General features: G+C 33.4%; 1 protein-coding gene across 1 annotated transcript; it reads left to right on the top strand.

Moving 5' to 3' along the window:
- Positions 1-17209: 17209 nt before the first annotated feature.
- LOC149185839 (UDP-glucose 6-dehydrogenase 3-like) lies at positions 17210-17605 on the top strand. Its single transcript, XM_089409145.1, has one exon. The coding sequence runs from the start codon at positions 17210-17212 to the stop codon at positions 17603-17605; it is 396 nt and encodes a 131-aa protein (XP_089265271.1).
- Positions 17606-20155: the final 2550 nt, after the last annotated feature.

Raw genomic sequence — 20155 nt, 5'->3', positions numbered from 1 at the left:
TTTTTACTTTTGAGTATGAGGAAGATGTATATTTTATATATTTTTTGAAATATTCAATATACGATTTAAATAAATTATTTGAATGTCCATTTTAATTAATTTATTCAAATATGAATTTTATATATTAAAGAAAGTAATATATCTATATATATATATATATATATATATATATATATATATATATATATATCCTTATTACAAAAGAAAAATGTCCTAAAAAAATAAAGATGATAGCTACTGCATGTAGCTCTATGGAGGCAATTAGGGTTCGGCCCTAGTCATTCACTACTCTTCTAGCATTCATTCTTCAATGATGGGACCCTCTTCTACTGATAATGTGTCTACCAGGATATTGAACTCCTTCTTCGAAACGTTGGATAACTCTATATTGGATGTTGTGGGTTCCTCCTCTCTTTAATGGTGGCAAAAGGGCATCGTTTTGGCTTCGTGGTCTATTAAGACTGCAGGCCTGACAACTTTCTCTCCTATTCTGAAATGTGTTTCTTCTCTTGGTGACTCACCTTAGGACCACTTGGCGGCGATAATTGTTGCAAATCCCATATCTTTCGATGCTTCTCTGTTGTAGGGCTTAGTTACAATGTTTGGTTGTGTTTCCTTTGCAAGTTTGGATTGCTCTAGATTGGAAGAAGCTTTCACTTTTTGTGATGTTGTAAATTTTGTTCCTGGAATTTCCCTCTGGTGTTTTCTTGTTTTCTATTACAAACTTAAAGGTTTATGGAAAATTTGCAATTAAATTTTAATGTCTTTTAGAAAATGGATCAATTTGCAAAAGTACATAAATTTATGGTCTTTAAAGTCAGTTTACAACATAAAAACAGAGATAAATATACCATACAAAGAAACATAAGACAAAAAAATGATAAAGGAGTTCAACCCTCTTGGGCTACATCTCTTGGTCCAGCTTCCAATGTTGGGCCTCTTTCATAAAGTGCTCGAATCTGTGATTTCATGGATTTACAATGCTCAAAATGTAAAAATAATATCTCCAATGGCTCCAAAACACCCAAAACCCAAGTTGGGCTCTTGTTGGGCTTATTTTGGCTAAAAAATGAGAAATTTACGCTATCGAGAAGTTTTTCTTCTAAAATCTCTACAAACTAGCTCCTTTGTCAAATTGTTCCATGAATTCTATAGTTCAGGAGGCCATTTTCACTCGGCATTGGAAAGGTTCGTGTCGTTTTGGGTGCAATTTGTTGGACCATTAAATGCATAATGACCACTATGGCAGAAAAACTGGGCCACATGGGGTCATGCGCCTAAGGGTTGGGGCTAACCGCTCACCCCCGTTGGCGTAGCCCCCCAACTTATCAAGCCATGGTACCACCGATGCATGTAACCCAAGGTTGGCCCCCATTTTTCCACATTGGCTCACTTGGGACCTTATCTCCTTCCATTCCCATGGTCTCATGATTTTCCATGTACCTTGGGTTTAGGCCAAATCCAACGCCCCCCCCCCCCCCCCCCGGCATACTCTGACTCCCGACGAGCTTGGTCTTGTAGCAGGCTATGTGACCACAACTTAGGGCCTATCCCTATCTTCCTTGATGTTACCAAAAATAGAATTGAACTCCATCTCCGATGTCGGTTATATGATAGGTGTTGTGACCTTGGGTCGGGGCTAAGCTCTGAGCTCTCGGTTGCTTCGCCATGGGTTCTATGGTGTGCAATAACTAAGGGCCACGACCTTAGCCCCGACCCCATCCCCTAAATGGATTCTGCTGAAAGTTTAAATATAGATTCACCACTAGGGTTAATTAAAACCTCTAGCAATGCATTGGTAAATCATTGTCCTATCTATTCTTAGGTCATTAGTTCAAACCTGGTGGGGGCTAGCTCAATCCTTAACAATGTTTTCATTATTCTGCTATGCCACGTGACAGCTCATGATTTGGCGATGAGGCACATAATCATTGGTCCATAGAAAAAACCAACGTCCAATAAAAATTTGATAACCATGAACCAATCAGGTGTAGCCACTTGGTAGCCTGCCATTGGTCTAAGGTACACAGTCAACCTGTTGAGTCATCATACAGACTGCCAAGTCAGCAATCCTATACTTCTGCTTACAAAAAATTTAGATGTTTAGGAAAATGATCCAAGCACGATATCTGGAGCATATGATATCGGTTTTCAGTGGTTCAAGCTGCATTGAATTCAGGACGTCAAGCTCTACATTTTGGCACTAGTTTCAAGCAATTTTTAACATTTTCATTTATTAGAACTTTACTGATCTCTTGGATCACTCCTCCCCACTAGAAGATTTTGAACCACCAAAACATTATTTTCAGTCAATATGTAGATGAGGGTATAGTTCCCTCACCCATCCAATCTCAATCCATTTGGCTTTGCTTGCATTTGTTCCTTTGAGTCCTACATGAAGGTACTACACGTTCCCTCTTCTTGAAAATCCTATTTTTTTTTCTTTCTGTCAACGACAGTATCTTGCTACAATTCTTCAATATATTCAGGAGAAGATTTTTCTATTGAAGGAATCTGAACATTCTCTCCTTGATCTTGAATCAAAGGAAACTCATATAATCTCAATTTCTCTTCATCTTGAATCTATTATTTTCTTATGCAAAGCTTTACTTCATCTCCAACCTAAAAATTGTGGTTAACACAATGCTTATCATGTCTAGCCTTGTAGTTGGCTTCAATCTTCACCAAATGTTCTTGTACCTTCTAATTCACCAACTGAATCTATAATGGTTGATTAAGATCTGACGCAAAAAATGATGTTGTACTGATTTTACCTTTCAATACATTGAAGGCTTTCTATTGCTTGCCTCCCCATAGAGAGACAAGTTTCACCCTTTTCAAAACATGCAATGAAGCTAGCTTTGTTTTTAAAGTGGTTTTCCATGTATCACCTTCAGCAAGCCTGTTTTGATAGTAACCACTTCACAAGTTCAACTTAGTGAAATAAACAACATCCTTCAATTGATTTAACAAAACATTAATGTGAGGAAGAGGATAATGATTCTTTATGATGATTTTGTTCAAAGCTCCAAAATCCACACATCTTGATTACTATCGCTAAGTACCATCCTTATTCAAAGCCAAAACATTAGGAGACCCACAAGGAGATGTACTAGATCCAATGACCCCTTTGACAAGTAACATTTGCATCTGATTCTTGATCCCTACATTCTCTAACAATGGTATCTTGTTCATACCAATGTTCAAAAGTGATGTATCTTGCTGCAATTGAACTTCATGTTGTTTTCCTCTTTTAGGAGGCAACACGTCGGAGTCCTAAAACATGTTATCACATGTGTTAAAAACCTCAACTAAATCGTGTTTGAGTTTTACATCACATCCTTAGAAAGCTTTAGATTCTTCAATGGTTTGTGTTTGATCATTAATAATGAAAATTTTGACTAGCATTTACAAGCCTCTTCATTTGTCTAGCATTCACAAGAGACAAATTCAACTTCTTGCGATGTGCTCTAATAATACACTCAATCCCATATTTAAACAAACGATAATTGTTCTCATGGCAATGAAATATGGATTTCCTATCTTTTGTAGGGAAAACCCAACATCTCTCATTTTTCACTTAGTTATTTCAAATAATGGGGACCCTTTCTATTAATTTTTGGCAAAACCTTTTTATGGTTTTTATTTAAGTTAACTATCTTACAATTTTTCCATTTTTTCATTTTCGTTGATTTTATATTTTGATTGTTTCATTGAATTCGAATTTTCATTAGATTTACATCAATACTTGTTTCGCCTCATTTGGTTATCTAATTTGCAAATGACACTCCTTTGAAGTTTGACCATTTTGTTGTCTGGGTTAAATTTACGTACAAAATGTATAATATTTTAAATTTTGCAATTAAAATAGTCATTCATTATAGATATTAATTCTTTGTTAATTTTTATTAATTTTTTCATTTTTTCACTAACAGTCCTACAAAATGACTTAGCCAAATTGTAAAACAATTAAAAAATGTGTTTTGATGATCTCGGTAATTTATTCCAATTTCTTATTTTTTTAAAAATTGCCAAACTCGAAATCTCAAAATTGCAAAGTGGTTGTAGTTAATTTTGTAGCATTTTTAATTCCACATGGGCCCCAATCCACATCACCTCCTCCCTTCCAAAATCCCGAAATAAAAAATGGCAAAATAAAATTGTGATGCGATATTGCAATGTGATCATATATCGCATATCACAAGTTTCATTGTCTGATCATTAAAAAAATTACAATCGTCGATATTGATTTTATGTGAGAGGCTATTTTTATTTAACACAATTTTCGGTTGACCTCCTTATGCCTCCCGACTCCGTGACCTCACTCACTTTCCACCTCACCTACTTGTCCCTCCACCTCACTCTCCACTCGCCCTCCTTATCACTCCACCTCTCCTCACTAACGCTTCCTCCCTTTTCCATAAGTCTCCCACTTACATCACATAAAAGGTGTTGGTTAATCTGTTAGTTTGAAATTTTATATATTATGTTTTTCAAATAAAATTAAAATATTATATTATCGTTATAATAATTATATTATAATAACTATAATATAATTACAATTTTAATATAATTAAATTTTAATTTTAATATATTATAATTATATTTTAAATAATTGTTCAAATATAGCCATTATTTGAAATTATGTTTATACATTGCTCTCTATTTAAGCTTTTGTCATAATCTACCTCTTCATCTAATCCTGATGATGAACCACACTTGTTGGTTCGAAACGTGTTGGTCAAAAATTTCTCTGATGTGATTTCTACCGAAAGGCTTTGCTTAATATATTATAATATATTATAAATATATTTTAATTATATTTTAATATATTTTAATTATATTGTAATTAATTAATAATTAGTTAAATTTTGAATTAATTAAATTATGTTTTAATTAATTGTTTAGTAGTTAATTTAAGATTTTAATTATAATTTATTAGCATTAATTATCAAATTTAATTTAGGATTAAAATTTGACTTTTAGCCTAGACAATAGAATTTCCAGAATTCTCACAATTTTAATTCACCAACTTTAGAAGCTCATCAATTGAGATTTAGTTGGCCAAATGAGGCCCAGGAAAGCTCACTGGATAGATAAAATCAGGGAGATTATTTTGAAGTGGTTGAAAGACCAAGTTTGATCATTTAATGAGTCTAAAATGAAACAGAAGATCAGGCTCCTAATTAAAAAAAAATCAATTTCCTGAGTTTTATTTTCTGCATTCTCATTTGCCCACAACTTATATTGAGTGCACATTCATTCATCTATGTTCTGCTTGACCAATTAGATCCTCATAGACATCAATAGAAAGTTCATATTTCCTTTTCATTTAATTTTTTATTTATTTTTTATTTTTTATTTTTTTCTGCGTAATGCTAAATCTATTATATTAACAAAGAGGTGGTAAATTTACAACATGACCGTAGTCAAGCACCCTGCTCCTGTGGGAGGCAGTTCTATCCAGCACATACATATTTGAAAAGTGTCTGATATTGTTTCCCACATAGGGGAATAATCTCTGAAGCCTAAGACAAGTCAAAAACTCAAAAAGAAAAGACTAGACGAGAATGAACATTGAAACACGAGACAGTAACAGAAAACCATGACCATTCCGCCTTACATCCTTGCCCCGTGGACAGGGGCATTCTAAAAAAAGAGAAGCATGGATGGCCTTCCTATTCATCAACGGGCTCTTCAATAATTCGACACCAGCCCATATCAGGTGGTTCCTCTAACTCAGTCACATTCTAGGCATCAGTACCCAGATCTACCATCATCGGCTCTCGTGCATTGCTTCTTTGCTCATTAGTTTCCTGTTGAGGCGTGGTCTCTGTAGCCAGCTGAAAAGATAAAGAGGGGTCCTATATAGCCCTCGAATTTTCTGCTTGTGTCCGTAAATCAACCGCTGAACCTTCCTCCTGAAACACCACAGTAAAATAGGATGTGATCCTAGGCCTATTGAGAGCACTGTCAAAGGTGAAAATGGCGAAGCCTGTGGTAGGAATCGGACCAGGTCGAGAGTCAGAGGCTCAAGACCTTCCTCTTCTGTTGCGAGAAGAAAGCCCTCTTCTTGGAGGGTGGTTCAAGTCGCTGGAGGATGAATCCGTTGGGGCTCTTCTTGCCTGCCCTCTGTGACTGCCTGCTCTAGGTCTCAATCAAGGCATCTTGCGGATGATAATGGCCCAAGTCCAGAGATTTTTCTGTGGGGCGATAGCTTGGATGCGGTGATGCATCCCAATTGAGCCTCCTCTGCCAAGAAAATGCGATGGATCTAGAAGATATAACCACACAAGAATGAACGTGTTCTTTGGGTTTGCCAAGTCCCTGTGCTTTTACTTAAACCAAAACCAAACACAGAAATCAGATGCCAAGAGAAAAGAGTGGGAGGGCGGACTAGCAATACCTGAGTGATATTCGGGGAGGGGAGTGACCAGCCTCACAGAGAGGACCAAGATAATCAGCACCCGGGTCTAATTCCTTGCCTTCTCTCTGAGATTCTTATCATGCGCAGAGGAATGCCGGCGGAGTGGCAGTGCTAACAAATTTACCATCCCCCTCGTCCTGCCTCCGGTTTTAAGGTTACAGTCTTTTTCTTGGGAGTCGCCTCCCATTACTGCTTCCTTTATGGCTTGAGCCCTCCGCTGCACGCTTATGCATGTGAAACTTAATTCCCTCACTATGAGCCTGACATTCCAGCCGAACCAGCGATATAACATACCCTAAGTGATGGTCATGCAGGTGTGCCACGCGCTTTGAAGAATTGCCCTTCCACGTATCATGTACAGGTCGGGCAAGTGGCGATCCGCCCCACCCATCCACTGTCTTATCACGTTAACTCTTGTCGCTAACACACGCATCCGGGGACTTTTCATTTAATTATTTAATTAAGTTTGATTGAAGATATTTTATTCAACATTTGGTATTTTGAAATGATTTTGTATTTTAATTTAATTTTGATTTTTTTTTTGCAGGAAAACAGTTGAAGAGATGAGAAGAACGAAATCTCAATCAATGAGAATGCTCCAGCAAGAGAAGAATGAGATTTTGGCCTAATGAAAATTGATGAAGCAGATCTATTGTTCAACAATTTTTGTTATTGAGAATTCCTTTTGAAAAAATTATAAATAGTAGATTGTAGAATGTATTAGGGGCTTCTTTGTTCTACAAGTTTGAAATTATTAAAAGCACTATTGTAATGAGTATTTAGAGATGTAGATGAGAGGAACCCTGGGGTAAGAAGACTTTATATTGCATTGTTTTCATGTGTTTGTGGAGAAACTATTTTTTATTATGTACTACTTATATAAGAAGGTCATTTCTTCAAGAAAAGATCAATTTTAGGCCCATAGGATTATGCACTACTACCGTACTCTGAGAAATTGTAATTTGATTTTTTTTATTAATAAAGATTTGTTTCACTTATTTTCTTATAGCACTATTGTTTGTTGAATTCATGGATGCAAATTGTTTCTCAATTTTTAATTTACATTTACAGATGTATGAATTAATTGTTGGCTTCATGCACTGTTGCTGAGTTTTAATTATTAATTCATTTAAAAGTCTGATTAAACTATTCTACAGACTTGATCTGAAATGTAATTTGAAAACTGAAATATACATAGGAAAAAATAGTTATAATCTTAGATCGGCAAACTATCTTACGATTTAGGATAATAATTGTTTGCTTGCATACATGATGTCTTATTTGAACCAATTCAGTAATTCATCATGAACTTTGTAGTTCTCATGCATATGATAAATAAGGAATTTGATATATTTTCAATGAGATCTTATGTAACTATTTAATAAGTGTTTAATTGTTAGTATTTATGTTAATGAGAAATCAAATCTTGTGAGCTATCTCCTCGATCTAATTCCTCCATCTTAATTCCACATTTTTAAAGCTTGTTTTCCTTGTTAAGTTAATTAAATCTCGATTGAGAGAAGAATTTCTCTCTCCTTCAATCAAGATACATTAGATTAATTTCATCTTAGACTATATCTTGCATGTGTTATAATGCTTTTGGAATTTTAGAAATCCTCTTTTTAAGAGGCAAAAATCTAGAGTGATTTGGTTGTGCTCTTAAAACAACTTAAGGGTCTTTCTCATGCCTAGCCAACAAGAAGAATCAATTTGATGTCCCTACCTATTGGTAACTAAAGGCACATCTTAAATTGATAGTAATATGGAAAAGGTAATTAGGCCTATTTTAACCAGTCAGAACCACCATTTCAATGGAAAAGGAGTTTCTTTAAGGTCCAAACCGAGTGGTCTCCCTGACAGCGTTATAGGTAGAGAATTTCGAACCTTCAACATTTTTGGCACTAGAAGGAGGGTCTGACAACTTGTTGTCCTTTGGATTTTTTTTTATTTTAAAGCTTTATTTTTATTACAATGGCTCCTCTTAAACTTCCAATTTGGATTTGTATCCACGGATGTGCACCTTCCAACACTCCACCACAAATAGTAAGACACTAGTCTAAGGTAAAGTTTAATCATAAGAGTAATACTTTTTCATTTAATCATGCTTTACAATTCATTAAAAAAAATTCAAATTTTGATTTTTAAAGAATTGATGAATGTATTTTATGTAGTATATTTACTCTTACATTCTCAGGAAAAGCCAAAAGCTGGTGTCAAACTCTTATAGTTGCCTTAATTCATAGCTAGGATCAATTTATTCCAACGTTCCTTTTTAAATTTTATGGCAATGACTCTGAACAAATATGTGATGAAATTGAAGTTATATGAAGGTTTGAAAACAAGTCTTTGATCAATTTTACCATCAAATTTTGTTTAAAATGATTGAGATTTAAAATTGAATAAAAACTTTCAAAAGAGAAATTATCAGATTGGTTTGAATATAGTCACTCTCTTCCTCCCATTCAAAATCCATGTAGAATTATTACAAGATTTGATTAATACTCTTCAAATTCTATTAACATAATTGAGAAATTCAACATAGGTGTGCATACCAATCATGATGAAGTGGCCTCAGCCATGTATGATAAATTCTTAAATTTAGTACACACCTCTTATGGTATTAATAATAATCATGTTAATGAACCAGTATTGAAAATATTGGAAAAATTCTCTAATCAATCGCAAGAATATATTAGCAATAATCTTGGGAAAACCACTGCCTTGAAATCAGAAAATCATTATAATTCAAAAAATTAGATTATAAATAAGAAAGTACAAGCAACAATTAAAGTTTCCATTAATGCACAATATGATGTAAAAATTTCTGAGTTCTTTCATGATGAGAAAATGTCAGATGCAAGGAAGCCACACAACATTCTTCAAGAAAAGACAGTTAGTCAATTAAATTATCTCAAATCTGAAATTTGCAACAAAGAAAATGCACAAGAATCTACAAACAGAGAATATTTCAGATACATTTCTTCAAATTCATAGTTTTCCTTTTGTCCTGATATTTTTGTTGATAGTAATTTATCCCCTCTTGACATTAATGCTATTTCAAAAAACAGAGAGGTTGATATAAATGAATTTTCAATTAGTTTTTATCAAGATAGAGAATCAAGTATCAATCATTCTTCTGCCATTAATGAACATGTGCTCCAATTTCCTTCTTGTTTTGACACATCAGATGAAATTCAAGGAAACTCTAGAGAATGTTGTGAAGTCGATAATTACTTTTACATTGAGGATATTGATTTGTCTTCTTATCAAGTGAATCCTCCGAAAATTCAAATCACATATGGGAATGGAGAACATTTTAATTCAAAAAAAAATTCGACCAATTGTCATTCTCAAACAAAAAATTATCTTCATGATTTCATCATTCAAGAATCAATCCCAATTTATGATTCTTATGATGATCAAGCTCTCATTCCTATTCATAGTCATTTTCTTCTCTCTGACTCACAAGTTGGTGTTGGAAATCATTCAAATTCCATTATTCTAGAGAATTATTGTGAAGAGAAAATTTATTTAAGTCAGTCACAATCGTGTTGTGAAAATAATTGTAACACTAGTGTAAACTATGATTCAATTTTGTTATTATTCCTTCATTTATTTTGTTTAACTTCATATTTCTTTTTTGTTTTCAATTTTAAAATTTTAGATACTTTGTGCTAGCATATTAAGCATCTCAGTATTGAACACTCAATTGATGCATTACCTAAAGGGGAAAATGAAGCTTCAAATTATAATTGTGAACATCAAGAGCTTGTTCTCTTCCAATTCAAATTGATGTTTATTTCTTATCAATTATTTATTTCTTCTCAAAAGCAGTTCCAACAAGAGAGTGCCTTTTCACAATATTACCGACAACCTAATTAGGTTAATAATATTCCATTAAATATATCAAAATTTGATCCATGTTTCACTAACACTTTTGAAAGACATTTGGAAAGTTTTCATTCACGGAATATTGTTAATAATTTAACATATATATATATATATATATATATATATATATAGATATATATATAGCACTGACAAATTTTCTAGGCCATTGAATCTAAAATTTCATATTCACAATCTGGCCTATCATCCCTTCTTTTGAACCTCTTCCAATCATTAATGAAAATCCATCCAGATTTCTATGATCCAATTGAAATTTAGTTGGAAAGGGAATTTCAAGAGAAGGTCATTGTAAATAAATTCCTTCCTGTAAATATATTAGCAATAACTATACATTCTGCATTTAGAATTAGTTCTCTTAGTTTAATTATATTTGTATTTTTATTACTAATGTTTGACCTGTACATACATACAAGAATTAGAATGATAGAATGGTTACATTGGAAGTATGACTATACCTAGTCATGTTTCCTTCCATTCAGTTAAAATTAGAAATAGATTAATTTGGATCTATATTCCTTTTATGTTTGCATTTAATTTGTTATGCAGATTTTAATAAAAAAGTAATGAATCCAAGTTTCTAGCATTCCCTTTTCATTTATTGGCAAAGTGACTTAGAACATATCGGAAGTTCATGAACCATTTGATTGTCTTGCTTTTGCAAACTCTGTCACATTAACAAAAATGTTTTAAATCATGTATAAAGAAATTCCAAAGAATTTCCATGGCTTAAAAATATTTGATTCACAAGTACTTTTGAAAAGCTCATAAGTCACCACTCTTGTCCCCCGATGTAAATTTAAAGTGGATGCAATTTGAAAGTTCACTACTTAGCATTTTAAATCGAATAAATTGAACATATGAAAAATTTTAGAAATACATGGGAGAACATGAAGGTTCATAAGGTAAACTTACAATCAATATTCTTCCAGGTATGCATTTTATAAGTTCATCTTTATCTATTGTTTGATTTTCTTTTTCATAGTTTATTTCTTATTTTTGTTTTGTTTCTCTTTGTAGATTTTCATTCGATTGATTTTGGAGATTTGAAATAAGCAAGGAGTCAACCCTTTCTAAATTTGGAACATGTTTAGAGTAGTATTTATGGTTTCATTTAAGTTTGAGGATTCTCTAATTTTGCTTCTATTCATTGAAATCTTGATAAGCCTTAATACATTATCGGAATATTCCTATTGAATCGTTATATTTCGTAACTCTCTTCATAAGAAAGTTCTAATAAAATTACTTTTCGATAAGATATTTTTGATAGTTAATTAAATTATTAAAGGGTTTTTTATTTGAAATAAAAGTTGAGTTGAGTGCTTTCTTTTGAATTGAATACTTTAAGAGTTGTCAGCCCCACAAAAATGCCACGTTGCATATCACAGTTTACATAATGGAGGTTTTCAATTAAGCATATCTCCAATATCCCAAATCATCGATCTCCAGTAGATGACTTCGCCAATATTGCGATGTCCATACAACCCTAGACCCAGTACACATTTAAATCTATCTCTAGAAGATATCACGTCCATTCATAAATCGAAATTTTTGTTGGGGTATATGTTTAAAGGTTTTGATGTCTCGAATCCGATATGAAATTAAATCCACATAATAAAACCATCGGGTATGTTCTTCACCACACATTGACATATCAACAATGTTACATCCCATACTCATTCCTATACTCTGATCAATGATCTCCAATATTCCTAATCCTCCAATATCTAATCAACTTCCCTCTATCCACATTGGAACTCTTAAATAGTGACTTCCAATCGAATGCTATCCTTTCGCACACCCAATATTAAATCCCTAATAAAATACTTGTGATATGTCTTCATGCTTGTATTCTTTAACCACTGCATTCAAAATTCTGTCAAAAGGTGAGAAAATCACATGTTTTAAAGGTAAAACCACAATATTTCACCGATATTTTTCTCCGATAACACTCATGTGTAGACCTACGGGAATTAATCTTTTTACTTAGAAATATGAGTAAATAATTATTCTGCCTCCTATTGGTGCAACTAGAATGAAATGCTTACACTCATTATTGATCTAATTTGCTATAAACCGAGGAAATTTTTGCATAAAACGTTTGTAGCCAATGATCTTATAAGTGGTTTTTCTATTCCTATTCCAAATCACATGTTTGTTGGTTGAGTTGAACCATTGCATCGAGCTCGTTTATATTGTTTTCCCTTTAGTGATATTCCTTTCTTCTGGAAAGACCCAAAGCCTCTTAATTAGGAATCTCGATCCTCTGCTTTTCATGTTTCAAGATTTTCCTCAAATTTCAAATTCATTGACTTATCAGACTATTGGGTTTGTATTATATTGGATGAATTTAAAACAAATCCTAATATTTACTTCTATGAGCTTCATAATCCCTTTCTTCCACTATCATATCCATTACATTTAGCAAAGAAAAAAAAGCTTTCGCACATATAAAACCCAAATCTGGTCCCACCAATGAGCCATGTCATCTATCGCATTCCCGCTATTGCAATAATCATATCGATGTTTCCTTTTTATTAATAGCTCCGATCTCTCAATATAATTATTCTCTAATATCGCAAGCACTCCATCGCAGTTTTCCATCACATATGCTCATATCATAACTTTGTTATCGCAACACTTATATTGCATAGCAAAACTAACAAGAAGCCTTGCCTTAAGATCCTTTGATGCTATAGGCTTCGATATATGCCTCTTTTCCATTGTATTTTAGCTATTATATAACACTTAATTGCATATCGACAAAGGTTAATCTCGCAGCTTGAAAGTTATGCATGGAAAAGAAACTTGTGATATGAAACATCTAATGAGGCACTGACCTATATAAAAGAATTTAAGGCACTATTGAATATCCACTATGGGAATATAGAAACTGATAAGAAATTTGGAACAAGTAAAGATAATAGAACATGGTAAATTTGTTTTTAAAATCTCTTTTATTTGAATTTTTGATATTTCGCTCCATACTTTTCATATAAAGATTTGAATCATCTCTATATACATAATTGCTACATTATTTGGAATTTTGAGTCAATTTAAATCTTTTGGGGCTGACATAAATTCGAAAGAAAAGCAAAGAGAACAATCATCACTGCAATTCATTAAAAAACATATCTTTATTCTCATTTTTGATGCATTTGATTTACTTCTTATTCCTTGAACATGAAACATTGTTTTCTTTTTAATACTTGCTTTAGTGTAATAATAAGTGATGATTTTGGGTCAATAAGATTTCAATCAACTTCTTCATGCTTTTAATTTCAATTAAAGGAAGAATTTACCTTCTATTGAAGAAAATCATATCTCTCAGGTCAAAGTAAATTCAATTCTCCAATGTTAAGTTTCATATGCTCACTTTTATTCATTTTCATTTCTTTACTTTTACTTTTAGCTTTGTTTTTAAGTTTTTTCTGATATAAAACTTTGTTTTGCATGTCTTCACGATTCTTTTTCATGTCTCTACTATATCAGATTTGGAATTCATTCTCTTTTGTTCAGTTTTCTTTGAGGTTCTTGGAAGAAGAATTAATGATCCTCATTGAATCAGCTAAACTAGGCAGTTTATGAACCTTTAGTCTATTTCTCGAGTATTACTTTTGTTAGAAAATTGTTAAAACACTTTTATGCAGTTTTCTCTTTGAAACAAGAAAATTTGCAGCAGACAAAGACTTATCAATTGAGATATTATCTATCATCATTGCTATTCACCTTCTCCATTTTGATATTATCATCTCTTATAAAGTTTGCAAGATAACATTTATCTAAATATGAACATAAGAAGGAGCGTTCACATGATTATCTTTTTTTACTTCTTTTGTTGAGAAATTTGTATAAGCAGTCTTGTTGGATTTTATCTTTTAAATTTGGATTTTTCTTTCACCTTTCACCTTCTTCATTTTTATTTTTGTTTGTTGATTTATTTTCTTAATTTAGTTTAGAGTTCTTTTCCTTTTACTCTTAATTATGGTTTGATTTTTGTGACTTTTCCATGATTTATGTGAAAGGCCTTTTTCTCACCCAACAACAGTTGGCATAAACAGGAAATCTTTTAACTCTATCTATTTCAGTGAGTTTCATTTATCATTAAAGGCATATCTTTATGGAACTGTAAAACCATCTTTCTTTATATATTTTTCATAGAGGAACACACATCCTTACTAAGTGATTGAGTTTAATTTTTCAAGGAAAGAACTGATTTTGGTTTAATACAATGAATCGCTCCTATCCCTCCACTTTATAAATCCTTTGATTGATAGTCACAAGGAAATAATTTGGATACAACATTATGAAAGTATTATGTCTATTAAACATAAATCTCTATCACCATCCCACCTCTTTCATACAAACACATCATAAACTAAAAGCTTTCAAATGCACTTATCAAAAGAGTGATTAAAAGAGGAAGCACGGGAAATACATGTAAACTCGTCGGGGCTATGGATGCTCGCTAGCCGTAGGACTAGTTTTGTATGGCATAAAAGAAAACTTCGTCAAGGTACTGTTCATCCTCGCTGGTAGCAAAGAAATGTTAGAGACCATTCATAACAATGGATGTATTCTTTATCAAAAAAATCATGTTTGTACCTTCTTCTATTTCTCATACAAGGTAATTTTAAAATATTGCTTTCCCAAATTTGAATTCATGACTTTTACTCAAATATTCTTTGAGTACTTATCTTTACAATCTTATATTGCTTAATCTATTTATATGGGACCTATGGAAATATTTTATTGTTAGATGATTTCATGAGCTCCATTATTTTTAACTTTTAGGTAAATTAAAGTTCATTATATTTAACCAAATATAACTAGTTTTTCCCATTATGTTGCCATTATTGTAGGAAAAACCCAACACCTCCCATTTTTCACTTAGTTATTTCAAATAATAGGGACTCTTTCTATTAATTTTTGCAATACCCTTTTATGATTTTTATTTAAGTTAATTGTCTTACAATTTTGCCATTTTTGCATTTTCATCAAATTTATATTTTGATTATTTCATTGCATTTGACTTTTCATTATCTTTCCATCGATACTTGTTTCGCCTCATTTGGTTATCCATTTTGCAAATGGTACTCCTTTGAAGTTTAATCACTTTGTCGTATCGGTTAAATTACGTACAAAGTGTATAATATTTTAACTTTTGCAATTAAAATAGTTATTCATTGTAGATATTAATTCTTAGTTAATTTTTATTAATTTTTTTATTTTTCACTAACAATTCTACAAAATGACCTAGCCAAATTATAGAATAGTTAAAAAACACGTTTTCAGGATCTCGATAATTTATTCCAATTTCTTATTTTAAAATAAATTGCCAAACCCGAAATATAAAAATTACAAAATAGTTGTAGTTCACTTTGTAAAATTTTTAATTCCACATGAGCCCCACTCTACATCATCTCCTCCCTTCCAAAATCCTGAAATAAAAAATTCTGAAATAAAATTGCAATGTAATATATTGCATATCCCAAGTTTCATTGTTTTCTCATTAAAAAATTTAACATTGTTGATATTGATTTAATGCAAGGGGTTATTTTTATTTATCACGTAGTTTTCGGTCAACCTACTTATGCCTCCCTATACCTCCCGACTCTATATCCTCACTCACCCTCCACCTCACTCTCCATTCACCCTCCTTATTACTCCACCCCTCCTCACTAACTCTTCCTCCCTCTTCCAGAAGTCTCCCACTTACATCACGTTAAAGGTGTTGGTTAATATGTTAGTTTGAAATTTTATATATTATGTTTTTTAAATAAAATTTAAAATAGTATATTATTACTATAATAATTATACTATTTTATTATAATTTTAATATAATTAAATTATGATTAAATTTGGTAATTAATTAATAATTAGTTAAATTTTAAATTAATTAAATTATGTTTTAATTAATTATTTAGTAATTAATTTAAGTTTTTAATTATAATTAATTAGCATTAATTAAAAAATTTAACTTATTATTAAAATTTAATTTAGAAAGCTAGATTTGCTTTTCATTTGATTATTTAAGTAAATTTGATTGAAGATATTTTATTTCAGACTTAGTATTTTGATTTGATTTTGTATTTTAATTTGATTTGTTTTTTGTAGGGAAACAATTGAGGAGATGAGAAGAAGGAAATCTCAATCAATGAGAATGCTCCAGCAAGAGAAGAATGAGACTTTGGCCCAACAAAAATTGCTGGAGCAAATATATTCTTCAACAACTTTCTTATTGATAATTTTTTTTGTAAAAATTATAAATAGTAGATTGTAGAATGGATTAGGGGCTTCTCTGCTTTGCAATTATGAAATTCTTAAAAGCACTCTTGTAATGAGGGTTTAGAGCTATAGGTGAGAGGAATCCTGAGGGAAGAAGGCTCTATATTGTAGTGTTTTCATCTGTTTGTGGAGAAACTCAATTTTATTATGTACTACTGCTGCAAGGAGGAGCTCATTTATGTAAGCAGAGATCAATTGTAGGACCATAGATTGTGTACTATTGTCGTACTGTGAGGATCTGTAATTTGATTTTCTTTTATTAATAAAGATTTGTTTCACTGATTTTCATATAGCACTACTATTTGTTGAATTCATAGATGCAAATTCTTTCTCAATTTTTCAATTTACATTTACATATGTGTGAATTAATTGTTGGTTTCATGCATTATTGTTGAGTTTTAATTCTTAATTCATTTAAAAGTTTGATTAGACTATTCTACAAACTTGATCTTAATTGTAATTTGAAAACTAAAATATACATAGGAACAAATAGTTATAATCTTAGATAGGAAATTTATCTTATGATTTAGGATAATAATGGTTTGCTTACAGAAAATTTATCTCTTCCAAAAACTGGAACTCGCGACCATGGTGAAGATTTGTCGCATCGAGGCAGGGTCTGCAGGAGGGCCGAAGATGGCCATTATTGAGCTCAAGTGCCCGGAGATCAAAGTGGTGGTGCAGGCAATCTCTGCCTGGAACAACGATCACTCGATGGCGTTTGAATCTGGGTTGAAGGAGGTCATCCGGCTCTGCTGCGGCAAGCATATCTGCCTCAGCTATGATGGGATATTGCGGAGGGCCATTGAAGATCTGGAGAAGCCCGTCAGGGTTTTGACAGGCAGACGGGAGATCGCGGAGGGCCAAAAGGACGGTACGGTGCTAAAGGCGGTTTATGACCACTGGGTACTGGAAGACCGAATCATCAACATGAATATCTGGTCCATCGAGCTCTTTGTCCTTCTGAAATGGATTGTGTCGTAGATGCAAAGGCCGAGGAGTATGCTCCTTGTTGTGGATATGGGCCCCCTCAATTTCCAAATCGCCACACAAATCATCGACCATGTAGATCAGAAGCCCAGAAGAACAAGAAGCCTTAAAATAACCCAGATATGTGGGCATGTAACCGTCAGGCGGCAACCTCAGATGGGCACAAATCTGAAGCAACTTCCTCTCTTGAACCAGCCAGATCCGCCTGAAGAAACACATGCATTTCAGATCCAAGTCAATCTCTTGAGGAAAACGACAATGCAATGGGTACGCACAACATATCTCGTGCAGGACCTTTTGCAAAAACTTGAACGCCGGCTGGGGATCCCCTCCTCTTATCTCAGACTGCTATATAAGGGTAAGCAACTTATGAATCCCCTTCCTCTCTCCTCTTACAGCATTCATAAGGATGCTTCTCTTGTGGCTACGTTTCGTTTAAGAGGAGGTTCCTTTAGTCAGACCTCCTCTGCCCCTTCTTTCTCCTATAAAAATGTAATCTGCAAAGACGCTACCCAACCGCAGCCCTCTGTGAAAGCAGTGCAGCCCAACCATCTAGGGCTCCAAAGCCATTTTTGGTAGACAAATCAGAGGAAACTCCTTCCATCAATCTCTCTCATCCTGGGATTAACGATCGCTATCAGCTTTTTGCAGAATCCACACTAATATGCAGATTTAATGGGCTCTGGCCTTGCACAACAGATCTATGCCAATGGATCCATACCAATTGGACTAAAAAAAGCAAGATCTACTTATGTTCAAAAGGATTCTTCATTGTGGCTTTTAACTTAAATGAAGATTACCAGAAGACCTTAACGGGAGGCCCTTGGTTCTGGGGCTTGGCTGAGCTTTTTCTCACCCCCTGGTTTCCAGACTTTGACCCTTCTACAGCTGTCATCACCAATATTCCCATTTGGGTTAGGCTGCTGAATCTTCTGGTGCATCTATGGCATATCTCTGTCTTCTTAGCCATTGCAGACACCTTAGGATGTTTCTTGGTTGTAGATTCTTCACGGAAGGAAAATGGACTCTACACCTACGATAGAATTTGTGTAGAAACAGATATTAGCAAAGGACTGTCGGACCAGATTAATCTCAAGTTTGGAGATTTCCACTGGACTCAAACCTTGGATTACGAGAATACAACCTTTTTTTGTCACCATTGTCATTACACGGGGCACCTCCAGAGTTCATGTACCCAGTTCCTCGACAAAAATAAGAATCTTAATCGCAAACCCAAATCCAAAAGATGGAATCCATGTGTGCCTCCACCTCCTATGGATGATACAGATTCCTCTAGTTCGGATGAGGAGGAAATTGTAGCAGATGGGCAGAATGTTGAGATTTCGCTGGATGCTCCCTTGGTCGATTCGTCAAACCCTTCCACCTCTCAGATCTCTCAGAAACGTTCTCATTTATCTTCGTCCTCAAACTCTGATAAGGATATTTTGCCGCCGGGGCAAAATAGTCTACAACTTGTTACGGCTCAGCCAAACTCCTCTGTATGGGTCAAAGTAAGCAAGACAAAAGGAAAAAAATGTCGTATGGCAGTAACTGCTCTCTCAGGGTAGATCTATCTGCTTAGTTCTAGCTTTTTGTATTCCCGTGTTTTCTATGGCCCTTTCCTTGTTTGTCTCTATGGAGTGAAGTGGATAACCTTTCACCTTCAGCTCCCTTGCTTCTTTGCTTCGCTTGCATGCAAGATTGATTGTATTATACTTTTCTAATCTTAATAGAATTAGTCTTTATTCAGAAAAAAAAAAAAATTGGTTTGCTTGCATACATGATGTCTTATTTGAACCAATTCAGTAATTCATCATGAATCTTTGCAGTTCTTATGCATATGATAAATAATGAATTAGATATATTTTCAATAAGCTCTTATGTAGCTATTTACTAAGTGTTTAATTTTTAGTATTTATGTTAATGAGGAATCAAATCTTGTGAGCTATCTCTTCGATCTAATTCCTCCATCTTAATTCCAATTGTTTAAATCTTTTTTTCCTTATTAAGTTAATTGGCTCTTGATTGAGAGAAGGATTTCCCTCTCTTTCAATCAAGATAGATTAGATTAATTACATCTTATATTATATCTTTCATGTGTTATCAAACTTTTGGCATTCTAGAAGTCCTCTTTTTAAGGGGGAAAAACTTTAGAGTTGTTTGGTTGTGCTATTAAAACGACTTAAGGGTCATTCTCTTACCTGATCAGCAAGAAGAATCGATCTGATATCTCTACCTATTGGTAACTAAAGACGCATCTTAAACTGTTAGCAATAGGGAAAAGGTAATTAGACCTATTTTAACTAGTCGGAACCGCCATTTCAACAGAAAAGGATTTACTTTCAGGTCTGGACTGGGTGGTTTCATGTATAGTGTTGTAGGTAAAGAATTTCGAGCCTTCAAAACTATCATATAATTATGGACTTCTCAATACAATGCCACATATGTCTAGTGGAACAACATCAGGCTCTACCTCATCAATAAAGTTTGCAGTGATGGAAAATTTCAGTATGCATTTTCTTGTCACTTGAAATTTAGCATTGT

The sequence above is a fragment of the Pinus tabuliformis genome, chromosome 3_1, assembly GCF_031772625.1.
Source record: "Pinus tabuliformis cultivar Carrire ecotype Pingquan chromosome 3_1, CPIR1, whole genome shotgun sequence".
NCBI lineage: Eukaryota > Viridiplantae > Streptophyta > Pinopsida > Pinales > Pinaceae > Pinus > Pinus tabuliformis.
Note: the sequence above shows the minus strand (reverse complement) of the source record. Positions and strands in the feature narration are given on the sequence as shown.